Here is an 18,506-nt window from a genome sequence, read left to right on the forward strand (position 1 = left end):
GGAGGACCCACACTCCCTGATTTCAAAACTTATACAAGGCCACAGTAGTCAAAATAATGTGCTGCCGGAGTTCCTTGGTAGCCTAGCAGTTAAGAATCTGATATTGTTGCTGCTATGGTTAGGGTTTGATCCTTGACGTGGGAACTTCCATATGCTGTGGGGGTCCAAAAAAAAAAAGATAGTGTGATATCAGCATAAAGTTAGATATATAAGTCAATGAAATAGCCTGTATATATAACTGTCACATACGTGGCCAAATGATGTTTGTTTGACTGAGGTACCAAGACCAGACCGTTCAATGGGGAAGAGACAATCTTCAGAAACTGGTGCTGGGTAACTGAACATCCACATGCAAAAAAAATGAAGTTAGTTCCTTATGTAACACTATATTCAAAAATTAATTTAAGATGGATCAATGACCTAAACTTCAGACCTAAAACATCCCCTGTCCTGAAAACCCTTAAGAAAAAACATAAGACAAAGGCTTCATGACATTTTGGATATGTCACCTAAGACACAGGTAACAAAAGAAAAAACAAATTGGACATTGGGAAAATTTAAAATTAGTGTCAATCAAAAGACACTATTCACAACCCACAGAATGGGAGAAAGTATTTACAAATCACATCTGATAAAGGATTATTAACAATATGTAGAGAGTTCCTAAAATTCAACAACCAAACAGTCCAATAACCCAGTTCAAAATTGGGCAAACAATTTGAATAGACATTTCTCTAAAGAAGATACATCAATGGCCAGTAAGCACATAGAAAGATGCACAATATCACTTATCATTAGGGATGTATGACTCAAAAACTACAATGAAATACCTCCTTACACCCATACTCGTCACACTTGCTAGCATAGCTGCTATTAAAAAAGCAGAAAACAAGTGTTTGAAAGAACATGGGGAAACGAGTCCTCGTACACTACGGGTAAGAATGTACAATGGTACAGCCTCTGTGGAAGATAGTATGGTAGTTCTTGAAAAATTATAAGTAAAATTACCATTTGATCCACCAATTCCACTGTAGATATACATGCAAAATAATTGAAAGTAGTATCTTGAGGCAGTGTTTGTGCACTTATGTCTTAGCAGCATTGCTCACAGTAGCCTAAATGTAGAAGCAATCTTAAGTGTCCATGGATGAATGAATGGACAAGCAAAATGTACATGTATATAGTGTAATACTCAGTCTTAAAAAGGAAGGAAATTCTGCATTATATTATGCAGTATATGAATGAACATCAAGGACCTTATTGTTTAGGAAATAAGCTAGTCACAAAAAGACAAATACTCTATGATTCTACTTAAGGCATTTAGAGGAGTCAGTCATCAAAACAAAGTATATAGTGGATGCTAGAAGGAGGGGAAAATGAGTTGTTTAGTGGGTATAGAATTTCCTAAAAAATTTTTTTAAAAAAGCAATACATCTTCCAAATGGACAAAATTGCAGTGCCAAGATATCCTTAAATATGATCTTGTTGACCTAAGCGCCAGATCCCAGATTGTTTACTATACTCTCCAAAATGTCAAGCTAAAGTTCAGCCTGGTGCAACATCATCTGTTACCTGGTGACAAATGTCCATCTCTTTGAGAACTAGAGAGTCCTCTGAATACTTAAATATTTCTGTTGAATAAGATGTTCAGTAGATATACTGAAATCATTTTTTAAAAATCAGTCCTGTGTTAGCTAAGCTACCTCTCAGCCTTCTCTTCGACCTTTTGATTCTTGAAACACTTGGTATTTACTTTGAGGGCACCCCCCCCCCGCCCTTTCCCTTCCTCCTCCTATGTGTACGTTTTTTTTAAGGACTTACTTAAATTTGAACTCCCTTAGGAAACTACTTGGAATGGTTCCTCTTTTCTTCTAAAGACTTAGAGCAATTAGTGTCTAAACAGTTCATTTAATAGTTGACGTTGGCTGGTATTTGTTAGTGTCTACCTGTGTTTTTTTCCCCAAATATCTCTAAACTTAGTGGGCTCAGAGCTATGTCTTAAAATTATTTGTATTACCCATTTGGCAATAATATGAATTGATTTATTGATATACTGTGAATAATAAGCAGTAAAGATACTCTTCAAATAAATTTCAGACCTATCTGTTAGATTCAAGAGCACCTGACAAGGTTTCTGCAGAAGGTATTCAGATTAGGTACTAGTTGCTGTTAAATTTTTCTAGAACATTTAAATGTGGTATCAATAGGGAGTTACCATAGTGGCTCAGCAGTGTTGAGCCCAACTATCATCCATAAGAATGCAAGTTTGATCCCTGGCCTTGCTCAGTGGGCTAAGGAGCCAGCATTGCTGTAAGCTGTGGTGTAGGTCACAGGAGTAGCTTGGATCCTGCGTTGCTGTAGCTGTGGTTTAGTCTGGCAGCTGCAGCTCTGATTGGACCACTAGCCTGGGGATCGCCATATGTCATGGGTGTGGCCCTAAAAAAGACAAAAGAAAAAAAAAAGTGGTATCAGTAATTTGTCTGTTTGTAAGGTGATTTTGTGTATTTTTCCAGGTAATAAAATAATTTTGAGAAATTTGGAATCTTAATTTTTTTTGCTATAATATATCAGAAATAAAAATTAGTATATGGGTACTAATACTTCTCTAAAGTTAGTTATAGAAATGGCTTGCTAGGTCATTGTAACACTCATAAAGATTTTTGTTTTGTTTTTAAGTCATGAGTTAAAATGAAGTTAGCAGATCTGTGTTACTTTACTGTAATACTGCATTTTTTCTGAAATCAAGTTGTTTTGATGTTTTTGTGTGAGTCAGATTGCGCAAAAGTTTCTGTCAGTCTCGTGTGGTGTGTGTGTGTGTGTGTGTGTGTGTGTGTGTAAACATATACATGCCTTCTCTGGGAGTTCACATCATGGCACAGTGGAAAAGAATCCGACTAGGAACCATGAGGTTTCAGGTTCGATCCCTGGCCTCGCTTAGTGGAGTAAGGATCTGGCATTGCCATGAGCTGTGGTGTAGGTCACAGACATGGCTCGGGTCTGGTGTTGCTGTGGCTCTGGCATAGGCCGGCAGCTGTAGCTCCAAATGGACCCCTAGCCTGGGAACCTCCATGTACCGCAGGTGCAGCCCTAAAAAGATAAACACACATACACACAAAAAAAACCCATAGATATGCCTTCTCTGGAGTTATGATTAGGATATTGAAGTATTAAAATTTATTGCTTTAGATAACATTTCAATAACTTTTATGCCCTCCATTAAGCACCTAGAAAAATAGGTATTATTTCAAGAATTTTAATAGAGAATGTGTTTATCATGGGCATAAAACTGTAATAGATTAGTATCTACTTTAAGCAGTACTTTTTTTTAATAAGCTATTATTTCACCTATTGTTTTTGGAGAATCTAATTAGATTGTAAATTGCTCAAGGGCAAAGTTTTTATATTATACTTCTCTGTGTCCTCAATGTTTAAGCTAATGTCTTACATCAGAACACATCAATAAATGTTAAGATAATAAAAATATCTATTTTTCTGGCTTTGGGGGAGCCTATTTTTATTGTGGGAGAATGAATTTACTCTGATTTTATTTGATTTTTTTTTTCCTTCTTTCTACAGCCCCATTGACAAACCTTCTGATTCTCTCAGCATAGGGAATGGTGATAATTCCCAGCAGGTAAGATTTTGGTACTGTATTTCTTCATTTATCTGCCATCGCCTGAAACAAGACATTCTATGCAAGTGAATTTTCTAGATAGTGAAAAATACTTTAAATGCTGAGACAATTTAAAACACGTGTAGTGGACACATTTATTAAGTGTATTATAATTAGCCCTCTTCTCCTCCACAGAATAGAGCATGATTTAACCCTTTCTTGATGACTCAGAATTATCATGAAGACCATATGTTATTGTACTGTATGCCAGTACATCAGTGTCCTTAGATTTCACTGATATTCTTGGTCTTTTTGACCCTACATGAGATAGTCCCAGACTAGCATGCTTTTACAGTCTTGGTTTTGAGTGTTCTCTGCCCTATGCTCCCTTTGTCCCTTGCTGTCAACTTTAATTTTCTCTTTCTTTCAGGGAACTTGCCCCCAAGTTTTCTCCCTTCCCTCAAATGACTTTGAGCTTTGAAATGATAAACCAAATAGTTAAGTTTAAAATTAACTATTTGCAAACATTGTAATACTGAATGAGATCCTGATCTTTATAGCAGGCTTTGTATTGTCTTGTCTGGTTGCTAGTTTTCCACTTGTTAAGTTTCTGTACACCTTCTTACATTGGTATATAGAAAAAGTAGTTCTAATCTCTTCTGTAAATAATAGTTCCCCACAGTGTTTGTGAGAAAATTAAAGAGATCTAAAAAAGATCCAGGTTTTCTAAACTTTTTGCTCACAAATTCTATGAAATAATTTGAAAGTCTGTGTATCCCCTGTATACTGTAGATTAAAATTAAGTATTTTTCATTATAGGTTAAAATAGCTGCAAAGGATGTAATTTCGAGCTTATTATAAATTTTGATATTTTCAAATAAACCTGCTACATGGGTTTTTAATAAGTAAGAGATTGAAGTATCAAAATGTTTGGTCACTCTCATCCATTTACACAATCTCTTCAACAGTCAGAAATTTTACATCATTCCTTACTCTCCTTGAACTCATTTTTTTTAGTTTTCACTGGCATTACAGAATTTTTCTTACTGCAGTATAGTTTATGCTTGATAGGGATACACTTCTCTCAAATAAAAATAGACAAAATTTTGAATTAGAAAAAAAAATTTTTGACAAAAATGCCAAATTTCTTCTGAGTTTTTATTATAGTATTGAGCAAAGCAATATATAGAAGTATAGATTTTGATTAAAAATCATTAAACATAAATGCTAAAATTACATTGGAATTTTACCTCTTAATGAGGTAGCTAAGGTCATTTTAAAATTACTTTTTCGGTATCTGTGGATGAGTATTAGCCACTGGTACAAGGAGACACATTTCAGCAACAATCTTACTTATGTTTTCACTTTTCTAAATATAATTGCTGAGACATCTTGTTCATATAAATAAGTAGATGCAAGGAAGAGTATTATATCAATATCACTCAAATTTTTGAACTCCTCCTAAATTTAATACCTAAGAACCATATTAAGATTTATTATAAAAATTACTTTTAATATGTTCGGTACTTGACTAGATCTTCTTTCCTTTTTTGTTTAAAACCAAAGCATTGGGAATCTCCTAGTTTGCCAAAGAATCTAGTCATTAGAGTTAGTCACTCTCCCATCACTAATCTGAGTATTTCTAATAATTTTTGTTTGACTCCCAGAAAGTTTTCATTCTTGGGCATATACCACAGTTAGATCCTAGAGAGTGAGTTTTTTGTTTTTTTTGGTAAAGTGATAGAAATTAGGTTGCAAAAGAAGAGGGTACAGGCCAAGTCTTTTCAGGAAGATCAGTTTTAGAAAAGGGTGCATATGTAAGTCGATGGATTTTTTTTGGAAAACTTACACTTTCATAAAAAAGGCTTCAGGTACTCCAGTTTGAAGATCACTGTTCTAATACCTTTTGTAGCAAGCCTTTTAAATTACGGCTTATTAAATTGTATAAACTTAAATTGATTATTCTTTTCTTTTTCTATTTTATTTAGATATCTAACAGTGATACACCTTCACCACCACCTGGTTTATCAAAATCCAATCCAGTCATCCCCATCAGTTCATCCAATCACAGTGCACGATCTCCTTTTGAAGGGGCAGTAACTGAGTCACAGTCGTTATTCTCAGACAATTTTCGCCATCCCAACCCTATCCCAAGTGGGCTTCCTCCTTTCCCCAGCTCCCCACAGACATCCAGTGACTGGCCTACAGCACCAGAGCCACAGAGCCTCTTCACATCAGGTATATGACAATACTACGTGTGTTAGTAATTATACTCAGACTAAAATGAGACCCTTGCTGGATGTGCTTTTATCCTTTTTTTGGTCCACTCCCTTTTTCATAAAAATTTTAAACTGCAAGGAACTGGTTTGTTAGGTAAGAAGTTGTATGACCTAGAACTTACTATGTTAGCAGCTTTCTCCAGAAATCAAGAGTTAGATCATTTCCAATAATCAAGTGCTCATTCCTCTAGAAAGTACTAAGGGCTTACAGTTTTCAGTCAGATTTGTGTTTGTATAGTTGTATTTTAAAAAAATTTTCCCCAGCTGACAAAGAAGTATGTTACTACTGAATGTTATATATTGGCATTTTGAGCCATTTCCATTTTCATTCATTATAAGTTCTCATTAATATGAAGGAGAGTGTAAAATTAAGACAGATTAAGTAGATACTTTTTTTCATTAAATTACAGTAGTAGTATATAAAGTGTATATTCAGAATTAGACCTTGCCTTTGATAAATACATTTAAAAAATAAACTTTACTAATTGAGTTCCATTATATTTCTTTCTTTCTTTTTGGTTTTTTTGTTTTTTTGTTTTTTTAGGGCCGTACCTGCGGCATATGGTAGTTCCCAGGCTAGGGGTTCAGTCAGAGCTACAGCTGCAGGCCTATGCCACAGCCACAGCAACACCAGATCCAAGCCATGTCTTCGACCCACACAAGAGCTTATGGCAACGCTGGATCCCCAATGTACTGAGCGAGGCCAGGGATGGAACACACAACCTCATGACTTATTCTCCATTAAATGACTTATTCTCCGTTTTGATGAGAAATACTTGAGAGTATAATTTGGGTTTCAAGTAGTACTTTGTTTTCTTTGATTAGCAAAATCAGTCTATATCATTCAGTTGTTGAGATTAGTAATTTAAAAATGAAATTATTGCTAGAAGTATATGAGACCTTTTGTAATTTTGCAGTCTTAATGTTCCAAGAGATTATATAGATTTTGTATATATTTGCTTTTGTCTTATGATATTTCACCAGTGTGAAAGTGAGCTATATTTTTAATTCGTCACTAATTTTTTTTTTCCCACTAGAAACAATCCCAGTATCATCCTCTACAGACTGGCAAGCAGCATTTGGCTTTGGTTCTTCTAAACAACCAGAGGATGACTTAGGTTTTGATCCCTTTGATGTCACTCGAAAAGCCTTAGCAGACCTGATTGAAAAGGAACTGTCAGTCCAAGACCAGCCTTCCCTTTCGCCCACATCTCTTCAGAATGCCTCTTCACACACTACAACCGCCAAAGGCCCAGGCTCTGGATTCCTGCATCCTGCTGCACCTACAAATGCCAACTCTCTCAATAGTACCTTTTCAGTCTTGCCACAGAGGTTCCCTCAATTTCAGCAGCACCGAGCAGTTTATAATTCATTCAGTTTTCCAGGCCAGGCAGCCCGCTATCCTTGGATGGCCTTTCCACGCAATAGCATCATGCACTTGAACCACACAGCAAACCCCACCTCAAATAGTAATTTCTTGGACTTGAATCTCCCGCCACAGCACAACACAGGTCTGGGAGGGATCCCTATAGCAGGTAGGTTCATGTATAGCCTTTGAGAATTTGTGAATAACTCCTGCCTTCAGGTTGTTGGGGTGGGTAGGGAGGGAACTTCTGAATAACAAAGTACTTATCATTAGTCTTGGAAATTTCAGTGGGAAAAAATTAAAGTCTTTATCATAATCTAAAAAATGTTTAATTGGATGGATGCCTTGTAATATTGAGCTTTATAAGGATGGTGGAGTATTATACCTAGTTGTTGCTTAGAATAGTTACCAAACTTTCTTGTAGCATGTAAATGCAAAAAGATAAAAGAAAAACAGTGGGCTCTGAAATTACAGTGCCATAAAGTCCAACACAGTGGTAAAAATTCTGATTATACATTTTAAAAGTTAAACTAGTTCAAAAAAAATTTTTAAGATGGTCATTAGTGAGAGCATGAGGGATAAAGCCACTCCCTAATTCCTTTTGGCAATATACTTATTTTGACTGACAACCATGTACACACATACATATATACCCACACCCCCCCCAAACTGGGCTATATACTAATGAAGTACTGAATATTTGAGAACTCTCATTATTAATGTTTTATAGACAAATCATATGTGCATAAGTATACTTCCTGTGAAAAAGAATTTATTCAAGGAAAGGTATTTTCCCTTTTTGGTCTGTTATGTTTTTATTTCCGGGGTAAATATTAGGTTCCTTTAAGTAAGGCCAGAGTACTTCTGGTTTTGTACTGCTACCCTTGAAGGTTTCAGAACTTTCGGCTTTTAAAGTCCCATATGGTGTTTATTAGATCAAGTGACTTCTATATCTATAGAAATCTTCCTTATTAGTAGTTTTTTTAAAATTTAATTTGGGCTTTAGATATGATTGGTGAGAGAGAATTTGTTCTCTACTGATTCTCTCAGTAGGATAGAATAGTCCCTCACTCTGTCACACAACTTATTTATTTTTATCCCTTGTCATGGCCTTTATGACATGGCATGGCACACTGTTGTTTTAATAATGTGCTATTACCAGCAAGGCGTTCATTCTCTTGTTTTTAGTAAGGTTGGTAGGTAAATTTACAGAGATCCGTCAGAATTCTTTAGCTGTATTCTTTTCATGACCAATAACATTTCATTTTCAAGACAAGCAGTTGGATTACGAGAGCAGGGTTTGTGGCTGTTGATAGAGTGAAGTTAACAATTGATACAGTGAAGTTAATTTATGTAAGCATGGTAGCACTTAATGCTGTGGTTTGCACATTGGTGGGCTCATGATACTGTTTATTTGATAATGGTAGTTAGAAGGTAATTGAGAGTGACATTTTTCAGTCCTCTTCTACATGGTATTCACTTGTGAAACAATAGTGTTCAGTTCCTGATACTTTTTTTTTTTCATCCATTCAAGACAGCATATTAGAATGTAATTTTATTATGTTTTGCTTTGTTTTAATCATTTAGAAATGTGGCATTTAAATTACTAGTAGTGTATTTCATAACATTATGACACTAAAAATTAAAGTTCCTTTAAATATTCTAAACATTTAACAGTAAAATAGTAAACCAGTTACTATGAATATTTGGCTGTCTTTTGCCCAGCAGTGAAGTAGACCATATGGCTCATACACAGAAAGTATTAAATATGGATACTATTCCCAGGTCCTGTACAGTGTAGCTGAAGAGATAAAATAAGATTATGTATGAAAGTGGTAACTATATGATACTGGAATCCAAGCGACGTCAGTGGAGCCTATAAATTGTCGGGGAAGCTTCATTGAAGGAGTAGTAATTGATCTGTACTATGGTTTTTTGGTTTCTGGTTAGCAAGAGGGAAAGAAAAAGACCTATTATGTTGATGGAAACTCCTGAATAAAGGTGGAGAGGTGGGACTTAGGACTTCTCATTACCTTAAGAAGCGGCCTTCTATAACAGGAGGTGCTTCATCTATTTCAGAGGTAGAATGGATGAGAAGGCAGGGAGCTCTGGCAGTACAGTGAGGCAAAACAGTGTGGACCTGATGTGACAGGAAGGAGGAGGCCTTTGTGGAACTCTAGTTCTTAGGTATCTTCACTGTGTACTTTTATTTCAGTAAACAATCGGTTCTGATTTCATAGTTGTCATATATTGTTCACTAGCACAAAAGAGCAGTTTTAACCCAAAAGTTTCAAGCCAGCAGATACTCTAGAAAAGCCACAGGGTTATGAGGAATCGTTACTTGTGAGTGTAGTGGTCTTCATGTTAATCATTTGAAATCTTCATCTAAAGTAAATACTTTATGAAAAAAATATGGCATTAAATTATGTTTATGTCCTAAGTTTGTGGGTTTTTCTTCTCTTTTAGCATATACACACCCATAGAGCATAAAATACATTTTTTTCCAGATGCTCTAAGAATGAAGAGACCAACTATAGGTTCCGAATCATTGTTGTATTTGATGGGAGGTGGGAAGAGTTTATTGTTTCAGATTTTCACTTTTTGACTATGTATATATACTAGCTTGGTATTTAAATGGTGACTAAATAAGCTTATTATTAGATTACTTTTAAGGCTCTCATGACCAGAGAAATTTCAGTTTGAATGTACCAAAATATTTAAAATTATTATCAGGGGTTACATAGAATCCCTCCATGGCCTCTAAATATTGGCAAATACTTCAGAAAGCTGAATGTGCTAAGCCTCAAAACAGAATAGTTGTACAATTGTAGCTAGTTGATTGAGGATTTTCAGTAACAATTAGAAATGACAAATTCTGGAAAACTATGTATAATCTTAACTGTGAGTTATTTGAAGCAAGTGAATATGTAGGCAATATCTGCCTCCTACCCCTACTTGTAACTCTGTTGTACTTGGAGTTGAACTGTTGAAAAAGGTTTAACTCGGTGTCCTGCAGTGAGTATCATGGTTCTTACACAGGGTAGCTCTCTGTTAAGTGCTTCGTAATGGGGAGTACATGCTGTTTCAGTAAGGCCTGCTGCTTTAAGATATGCTTAGCCAGTCCTCCATATGGAAAAGGCATGTTCATTTATTCTTTAGAAATGTAGAGCAAAATGGGGCTCCTGACCATTAGGAGTAAATACTTAGAGGTGTCAGTTACTGTTGTATCATACAGATACCATGTCTATATTATATATCTGTATTAAAACTTCCAGTTTTGGTTTGCTTCAGTTAACTCTTAGAAATTGATGTATCTGAAACCTGTCATGGGAAGGACAGTGGCCAGAGGTTTGACATAAATGCTGTTTGCATTTCCTATGCCTAATTGAGAACATTTTTGTGTTTAAAATTAGTTATTGCTTTAGTTAAGTAAGATCTTTTTTTAGCAGCATTTTCTTGGCTGTATATCCAGTTTGCTAAATTTAGAAGGATTTTTGAAATAAATATTCTTGAGGGAAAACTGTGATCAGTATGCAGTTATAGTTAAGTCCATTCAGATTTTTTTAAATTATTAGAACCATGTGCTTTTAAAAGGTGACTTTTCTTGTCCTAAAAAGTAACATACCTTGTTCAGCTCCTTCATGTTAGGAATGACAAAGCTGAAAGATTAAATAGTTTGTTAAAAGTCACACATTCAGTTAGTAGTACAATTACACTAAGAACTCATCTCTGATTCAGCAATTGAAATTTTTTTCACTTCAAAATTGATGTTCTTTATGAATGAAGATTACTGGCATTACTTTAACTTGGCTTTCTTCCCATAGTAATTGATATCTGCTCTCACACACTTGGGCGTCAACCCCCCCCACCTTTTGTTGTCTTTTTAGGGCCACACCCACGGCATATGGAGGTTCCCAGGCTAGGGGTTGAATTGTAGCTGTAGCCGCTGGCCTACACCAGAGCCACAGCAACACGGGATCCGAGCCGAGACTTCGACCTACCCCACAGCTCACAGCAACGCTAGATCCTTAACCCACTGAGCGAGGCCAGTGATTGAATCTGAGTCCTCTTGGATACTAGTCAGATTCGTTTCTGCTGAGCCACAGTAGAACTCCTTGCGAGGTCCCTTTTTAGGAACAGTATCTATTCATGAGATAATTGGGCCAGCTTAAGGATATACCTATACTTAGAAAATAGAATGAGATTTATTGACTTGACAAAAATAATCTCTTGCTTATTCGTTCTTTGAGTACCATGTTCTCACCAAGAACTCAGCCTAAAATTTCCTCTACACAGCCTTTCTTGCTATGTAATTGGGATTTAGAATCTTTACCAATTTGAAAAAAACTATGAAATAACCTGTTCTAAATACTGACAGTCTTTTTCTTCATGTTATCAGTTAAGCTCTCTTTTCAAATGTAACCTCACAGGCGTGTTTTTCAGAGAACTCTCTGCCAAGATGTTTTTATTCCATAATGCTTAAAATTATTTGGAAAACAAATAAGTCTGTAAGTGTTGTTGTTTCAAAATATACTTAGAAAAATATTTGAAACCATTTAACAGGATTAGATTTTTATCATGTTTTTGTTCATTTGAGTTTGAGGGCATTTTAAAAATTCTTTGTTTCTGAATCAGCTGTTTTAGACAGTGACTTGATTGAATTTTTGAGTCATGTGTGAAATAAGTCACTTGTAGTCAAATAATTATCAATTATAATTGGGAGGACTGACCTCATTTCATGTATAGTTCTCTGACGAAGAAGTAGTCATCTCACTCTCAGTCAATTGGATCATTGTATTATTAGCATTTGACTGTTTTCTAATTACTTCACAAGTGCACATTGAATTTTTGGATGACAATTTGCTAAATAAATTAACATTTATATCTTTTTATTTCTCTTTTCTAAACATAATTTCTACTTTTAGAGCATGAATTTGTCATTTTTTCCTTTTAAAAATCATTTTCACTTCTGTGAATTTTGTTTTAATTTTTCCACAAAACAATAATATTAGGAGTGTCTGAATATATAAGGGGTCCAGTTGGCTTGGAAAAGAATGGCTTTCCTGGTCTTTTTTTTTCCCCTCCTTTTTGTGTATTTATAAATCCAGATCTATTATATTTGTTCCTTAATCTTAATCTGACATAGTATTGAATTTAAGGGTGTGTTTAGAGTGTAACTACTTTCTAGGTGCCTGATAAGTTTATACTTTAAAATTCATGTCTTATTTCACACCCACATTCCAACCATTAAGCATGTATTTTATATATGTATCAGTATTCCAAATATTGAAATCATTTTTAAAGGGACTGTTAACAAATCTAGTCACCCATAACTAGACCATGACTGACTTTTCCACAGGGGAAGAAGAGGTGAAGGTTTCGACCATGCCACTGTCAGCCTCTTCCCATTCATTACAACAAGGACAGCAGCCTACAAGTCTCCACACTACTGTGGCCTGACAACAGAACTGAGAGGAGAGGATTAGACTCTGGGGTGCTTGCATGGGCAACCGGATTTTTGCATGATTCCTTTCTGATTTTGCATTTAATGTATACACCCAGAAGAGCCAATATAAACGTTCCTCATGCCTACAACTAGTGTGTTATCTCATAGTTGCTAAAGTATTTCTTCTTTAGGCCTTTAACACAATTTATTAGCATAATAATTTTGGCATTGTTTCTCATGAGTGATACTATTTTTTAATTCACACAAATAAACTTGTAGTACTAATTAAGATCCCACATAAGATTAGCTAGACTTGTTATTTTGGCTCTATTATTAAAATATACAAAGATAATGGTAGTTCCTTGTTTTCTGATTTGTGAAAAAAAATGGTAATATCCTAATATATTCATGAAAAGTTTGGAAATTGAGAAGATAATGTCTATTGCATTCTTTGAAATACTTGAGAAGAAAGAATACATATAAAACAAAATTGGTGGTGTCATTTAATGCTCAGAAGGATGTTGTCAGCAATTGTTTGTAGTTGTATGGATTTATATCCTATATTATGCATTATATGTTTAGAAACTGTTTTTGTTCTCTCTCATTTGCACATTTGCACTTTCTTTTTGAATGGTTGTTAATTATATAGAGACACTTAAAGCATAATTATTGTAGACTAAATGCAATATAATCTCTTTTCTAATGCACTGCCTAGTATACCGGGAAATGCCTCAAAAACAATTTCAACTTACAGTTGATTTATCAGAAACTTGAATGTGGGGTTAATGTTGTATGTGAGAAGCAACCATATAGTGTAACATTTTTATTGAATTAGTAGTTCTGTGGGATATTTGCTTGGAAGTTTCGTTGTTTAACAATTGAAATATGACAATAAAACTATGACAAGTACCTGACTAGAATGAGACTAAGGTGGAAGAGAAGAGATTGGGGATCCTCTAAAGTTAGGCCATGTAAGTTGTCATAGGTAATTGTAGTTAGTCACAGAGAATAGTGGAGTACTTTATTAGGATATAACGTGAAGTGTGTTTTTGGATAATAGTTTCTTGGAATAGTTTTAAAGCTGATAATGAAAGAAAATAAACTGAACAGTTCTGAGCATCGCACAAAAGCTGGTTCAGCAAGCATGGTTGTGTTCTGCCTAAAGTAAGCATCTGGGACGAAAGAGGAATGTCGCATCTTCTGAGATTTACAAAAACCAATTGTGATAAAAGATATGCTTTAATTTGTTAAAAAATGTTAAAAGAGTAGCACAAACACCAAAAAAGGAAGCCTAAGATTTAAAATAATAATAATAATAAAGAAACAGCTTATTAGAAGCTGATACTTAATATATTAGAGTTGGAATTTTCAGGGTTACCTCTAAATGAAGTCTGATAACTTTGTAGTTATAATACACAAGTTTAACGGCTTTGTCTGGAGCTTTAGTGGGTAAACTAAAATCTCTTCTTAGATATCCTTCAGTTTGGTTTCATTTGTAAAAACAACTAATTATCTAGCCATTTAAATTATATATATATAATTCTGCATAAATGACAATCTCTAACTTCTATTTAGAAGTGACTTTAGGACACCATTAGAAAATACAAACAAAATATTGTAGGTTTGTTAGAAACCTTTAATGACTCATTGGTTATGATTGCCTTTTTGCCGTTTTAAGATGCCAGGACATCCACTTGATGTCTCCTACGGTGCTGAGGCTCCCAGGCTTTGTGAACAAACTAGGACTCCCTGAGGCTCCCAGACTTTGTGAACAAACTAGGACTCCCTGTCATAGGGCTTCGCAGCATGGCTTGCTCCTTCTTCAGTACAAACCTTTCATTACTCCAGTCTTAGAAAAACCTAAGAGGTGGTTAACTCCATTTAGTTACTTCTCTGTGTTGAGAGATATACCTGTTAAGCAAGGCTTCTTTCCTGTGGTAGCTTTCTCCTTTTTAAGGAGTAAGAAGCTTCTTTCCTGTGGTAGCTTTCTCTCCTTTCTTAAAAAGGAGGAGGAAAGAAAAGCTACCACAACTCTGGTAAAACTGTCAGGTAGTTTACCAGACTTGCTAGAGCCCAGAATTGTCTTCCTGCCTGCTTCTCCCCCAGTCTCCATCCCCACCCACTTTCCACAAACACATCGTAATCAGGGAAATGCTTTCTTAGGTAATTAGGCTTCAACTTAGATATTTTCACATAGACTAGCTAAAGATGATTATTTAACTAATTTTGTAACTCTAAGACTTTGTAAGCCTAAAAAAATTAAGCTTCACTGTTTTGCTTGCTTAATATTTCATATATTATGGCTTTAAAAAGTGAAGTCTTAAAATCAGTCATAATTATACTAAAACACAGAAGAAATTACATAGCACGTGAAAGAAAGTACCACTTTGTATAGCAAGTAAATTGATAAAAACCAGATGATGGTAAAGAATGAGAAATTCTGAAAACTTCAAATTAGTTTTTGATAAATTCTGCATGATTGGTCTATCATGCACAAGGGAAAAAGCATGATCTATCATACTTTTATGGCCTTAATCTTTCAGAAGTGACTAGTCTTTTTGTTAAATCAGGAACAGAACTCTTTGGACGTGCTTGACAAGTCACGAGTTGTAGGTACATCTGTCCATTTTTTTTCTGGAAAGAAGATTTGTAGTTACTAGACTTGTTAAGGGTTTGCTGACAACCCCCAAGAAGGGGGAAGAATGTAAAGAACTGCTGCTTTGAAATATTTGCAGTGCCACTGTAGGAAATAGAGACCTGGACTGCATGACTTTGATCATATGATGGAATGTCAAGTGCCTCTTTTTCTTAAAGATTCCATTAGAAAATATTTTCTGATTAATAATACTTTCCTTTTTGTTCTGCTGTTGCATTTTGTTTTTACAGGTGGTGCTTTTGTACACTCTCCCCTTATTTCAACGATGCATTGATGAAGTATTTGAGTGCCTATTCTGTGTAGTGACCTGAGCTAAGTCTTAAGGGATACAAGGTTGAATAAAGTACAGATCCTATTATCAGTTTAGTGACAGTGTTATTTCAATTATTTCTATAGGGTCAGCTCTAGATATATTTTAATCACAGGAACAGCCATAGCAGTTCAGACCCATTTCATTATTCATTACTCTGACAGTGGCAACAAAGAGTATTGGACACTGATACTTGAAATTTTAAAATATTTAATTTGGAGAGAGTGAAAAAAATCTTAACAGGAGACACACCTTCAATACTCTAATTTAGGTATTTCTCAGTTGTGTGCATATGTTCATGTCTCCTACTCTGTACTTAGCATCATGGGAATTAAGTGAGCTCCATTTTAAAGAAAACAACTTTAATACATTGTGTGCACATTTTTCCTGACATGGCTCCTATTCGTACAGTATTCCAAGCACCTTCAAGACTAACAGAGGTCTCTTATGCTGTGATACAGCGTCCATAGGGAGCGACTCCCAGAGGCATTGCCTCAGAAAGCCAAAAGAAAGGAACCAGTTGCAGGCGCATTGAAATCGTACAAAATGAAGACCAGCATATTATTTATGCAGACCTTAAAGCTGGGGAACATCTTATGCTACATTGAGTTGTAAGGTTTTGGATTCTTTTGTTTATTTGATCATGAAGCTTTCTCGAATCTGCTTAATTGGATTTAAGAGATGCATGTAATACAATTAAAAGCACAATAACTTAAAATTTTTTTTCTTATAAAGAAGTGATAACCCCAAACCATGATATATATGTCTTTTTCTACAAAAAAGAACCAAGTCAATTATTTGGTTTCAAGCTAGTCCTTCTGTCGTTAGTGCTGTGTCTCTCTCCTCTCAGCCTTTTTATTTGAATGAGTAAACTTTATTGAATGAGTACCATGTTGTCTCCTTGTGCTGAATAAAGGTAGTAATATTTATAGGTCTTAAATACATGAAATGTTTAGTGAACTAATCAGATACTTTGCTGATACAAAAATAAAAATGGGAGTTAGAGAAAAGTTATTATGAATAGGTTCAGGGAAATGTTTCATAAATGGTGTGGGGCTTTTTGCTTTTGAAGGATAGCTTGAAATTAAATGACAGAAGTGGAAATACATTAGAGGGAACAGGGGAGTTCCCGTTGTGGCGCAGTGGTTAACGAATCCGACTAGGAACCATGAGGTTGTGAGTTCGGTCCCTGCCCTTGCTCAGTGGGTTAACGATCCGGTGTTGCCGTGAGCTGTGGTATAGGTCGCAAATGTGGCTCGGATCCCGCGTTGCTATGGCTCTAGCATAGGCTAGTGACTACAACTCCGATTGGACCCCTAGCATGGGAACCTCCATATGCCACGAGCGGCCCAAGAAATAGCAAAAAGACAAAAAAAAAAAAGGAACAGGTTGAACAAGGAATCAGGGACAGAGGTCAACCCGGATAAGTGTGCAAAAGCCTCAAAAACTAGGAAGAAGGAGTTCCCATGTGGCTCAGCAGAAACCTGACTAGTATCCATGAGCATGTGGGTTTGATCTTGCTCAGTGGGTTAAGGATCTGGCGTGGCTGTGAGATGTGGTGTAGGTCGCAGATGCGGCTCAGATCTGGCATTGCTGTGGCTGTTATGTAGGCCAGCAGCTATAGCTCCAATTCTATCCCTAGCCTGGGAACTTCCATATGCTGGGGGTGTGGCCCTAAAAAGTTAAAAAAAAACCTAGGAAGAAGAGTGTAGTCTTGATGTGGCTGTGGTCAGTGGTAGAGAACTGTATGTTCTTGAGGAAAGATGTAACTTGACTGTAGCATTTTAAGAAAATTAATTTGGTGGTATGCTCTTGAAATCAGGACCAGTTAGAAAGCAGTTCCAGTATGTCATTGCTGGACAGTGCAAATAAGATGGCCTGGACTAAAATAGTAATAGTAGGAATTAGGAAGAAATTATGAATTAGAAATCAGAAAGATAAGGGAGGTAGCTAAATATTTAAAGGTAGAATATATAGAGCCATTAGAGAAGATGACATCATACAGAAGAGAAGATAGACTAATCAGTGGGACAACAGGTTTCTGTAGGTGCCGGGAGAAGGTAAGCTCCTGAGATGAGGTTAGGTTATAGGTTTAAGTTAAGAGAGATGGGCTATGGAGTTCCCTGGTGGCCTAACAGGTTAAGGATCCAACGTTGTCATTGCTGTGGCTCAGGTCACTGCTGGTGGCGATCCCTGGCCCAGGAACTTTCATGTGCCGCAGGTGCGGCCAAAAAAGGGGAAAGAAGACACGGACTGTGTCTTCCTCTGTTATTTGTGAAAACCATCAGAAAAGCGAGGAGAGAGAATTTGAGATGAGAGAAAATGAGAATAGATGAAGGTGCTCCCCTCAGTAATTATTGAATGCATGTTGTGTGAGAAAGTAGGGTGAAAGTATGGAGTTGGGAGGCTTTAAAAAAAGAAAGAAATCTGTGAGAATAAGCCTAGAAGTCCATTAGAAATTTGAGGAGTTCCCATTGTGGCTCAGTGGGTTAAGAACCTGACATAGTCTCCATGAGTATGTGAGCTCGATCCCTGGTGCACGTGTGCGTGCGCGCGCGCTCTCTCTCTCTAAATATTATGGTTTTGTGTATTTCGGTGATTCAACACAAAGCATCAGAAGTGGACAAATAGAGTTTGGTTTAAAGGTGAAGAAAGGCAGGCCACAAAGATATTCAAGGAGACAAAACTGAAAGACCTAATCTTGTGATCAAGAGGAATCACTAAGGCAGGAAATAACCAGAGGTGTAAATGTGTTGAAGGGAGTTTGGTGATTTTAGATTTTGATGAGGACACAGAACAGGTATAGTGTTGTTAAGGGAATGACAAATTCAGAGAC

General features: G+C 36.0%; 1 protein-coding gene across 6 annotated transcripts in view; it reads left to right on the forward strand.

Annotated features, from left to right (window-relative positions):
* The window catches only part of CNOT4 (CCR4-NOT transcription complex subunit 4), a 158,961-nt gene that overhangs the window by 118,428 nt on the left and 22,027 nt on the right, over positions 1 to 18,506 (forward strand). For 4 of the 6 annotated variants that reach the window (XM_021078767.1, XM_021078768.1, XM_021078769.1 and 1 more), the window contains exons 8-10: positions 3,577 to 3,634; positions 5,602 to 5,851; positions 6,930 to 7,427. In XM_021078767.1, the coding sequence (XP_020934426.1) occupies positions 3,577 to 3,634; positions 5,602 to 5,851; positions 6,930 to 7,427 (806 nt within the window). Of the gene's footprint in view, positions 1 to 3,576; positions 3,635 to 5,601; positions 5,852 to 6,929; positions 7,428 to 12,617; positions 16,559 to 18,506 lie in introns of those variants that run through there. The other 2 variants (XM_021078772.1, XM_021078773.1) reach the window with 1 other exon arrangement.

Source organism: Sus scrofa, chromosome 18, assembly GCF_000003025.6.
Source record: "Sus scrofa isolate TJ Tabasco breed Duroc chromosome 18, Sscrofa11.1, whole genome shotgun sequence".
NCBI classification, from domain to species: Eukaryota; Metazoa; Chordata; class Mammalia; order Artiodactyla; family Suidae; genus Sus; species Sus scrofa.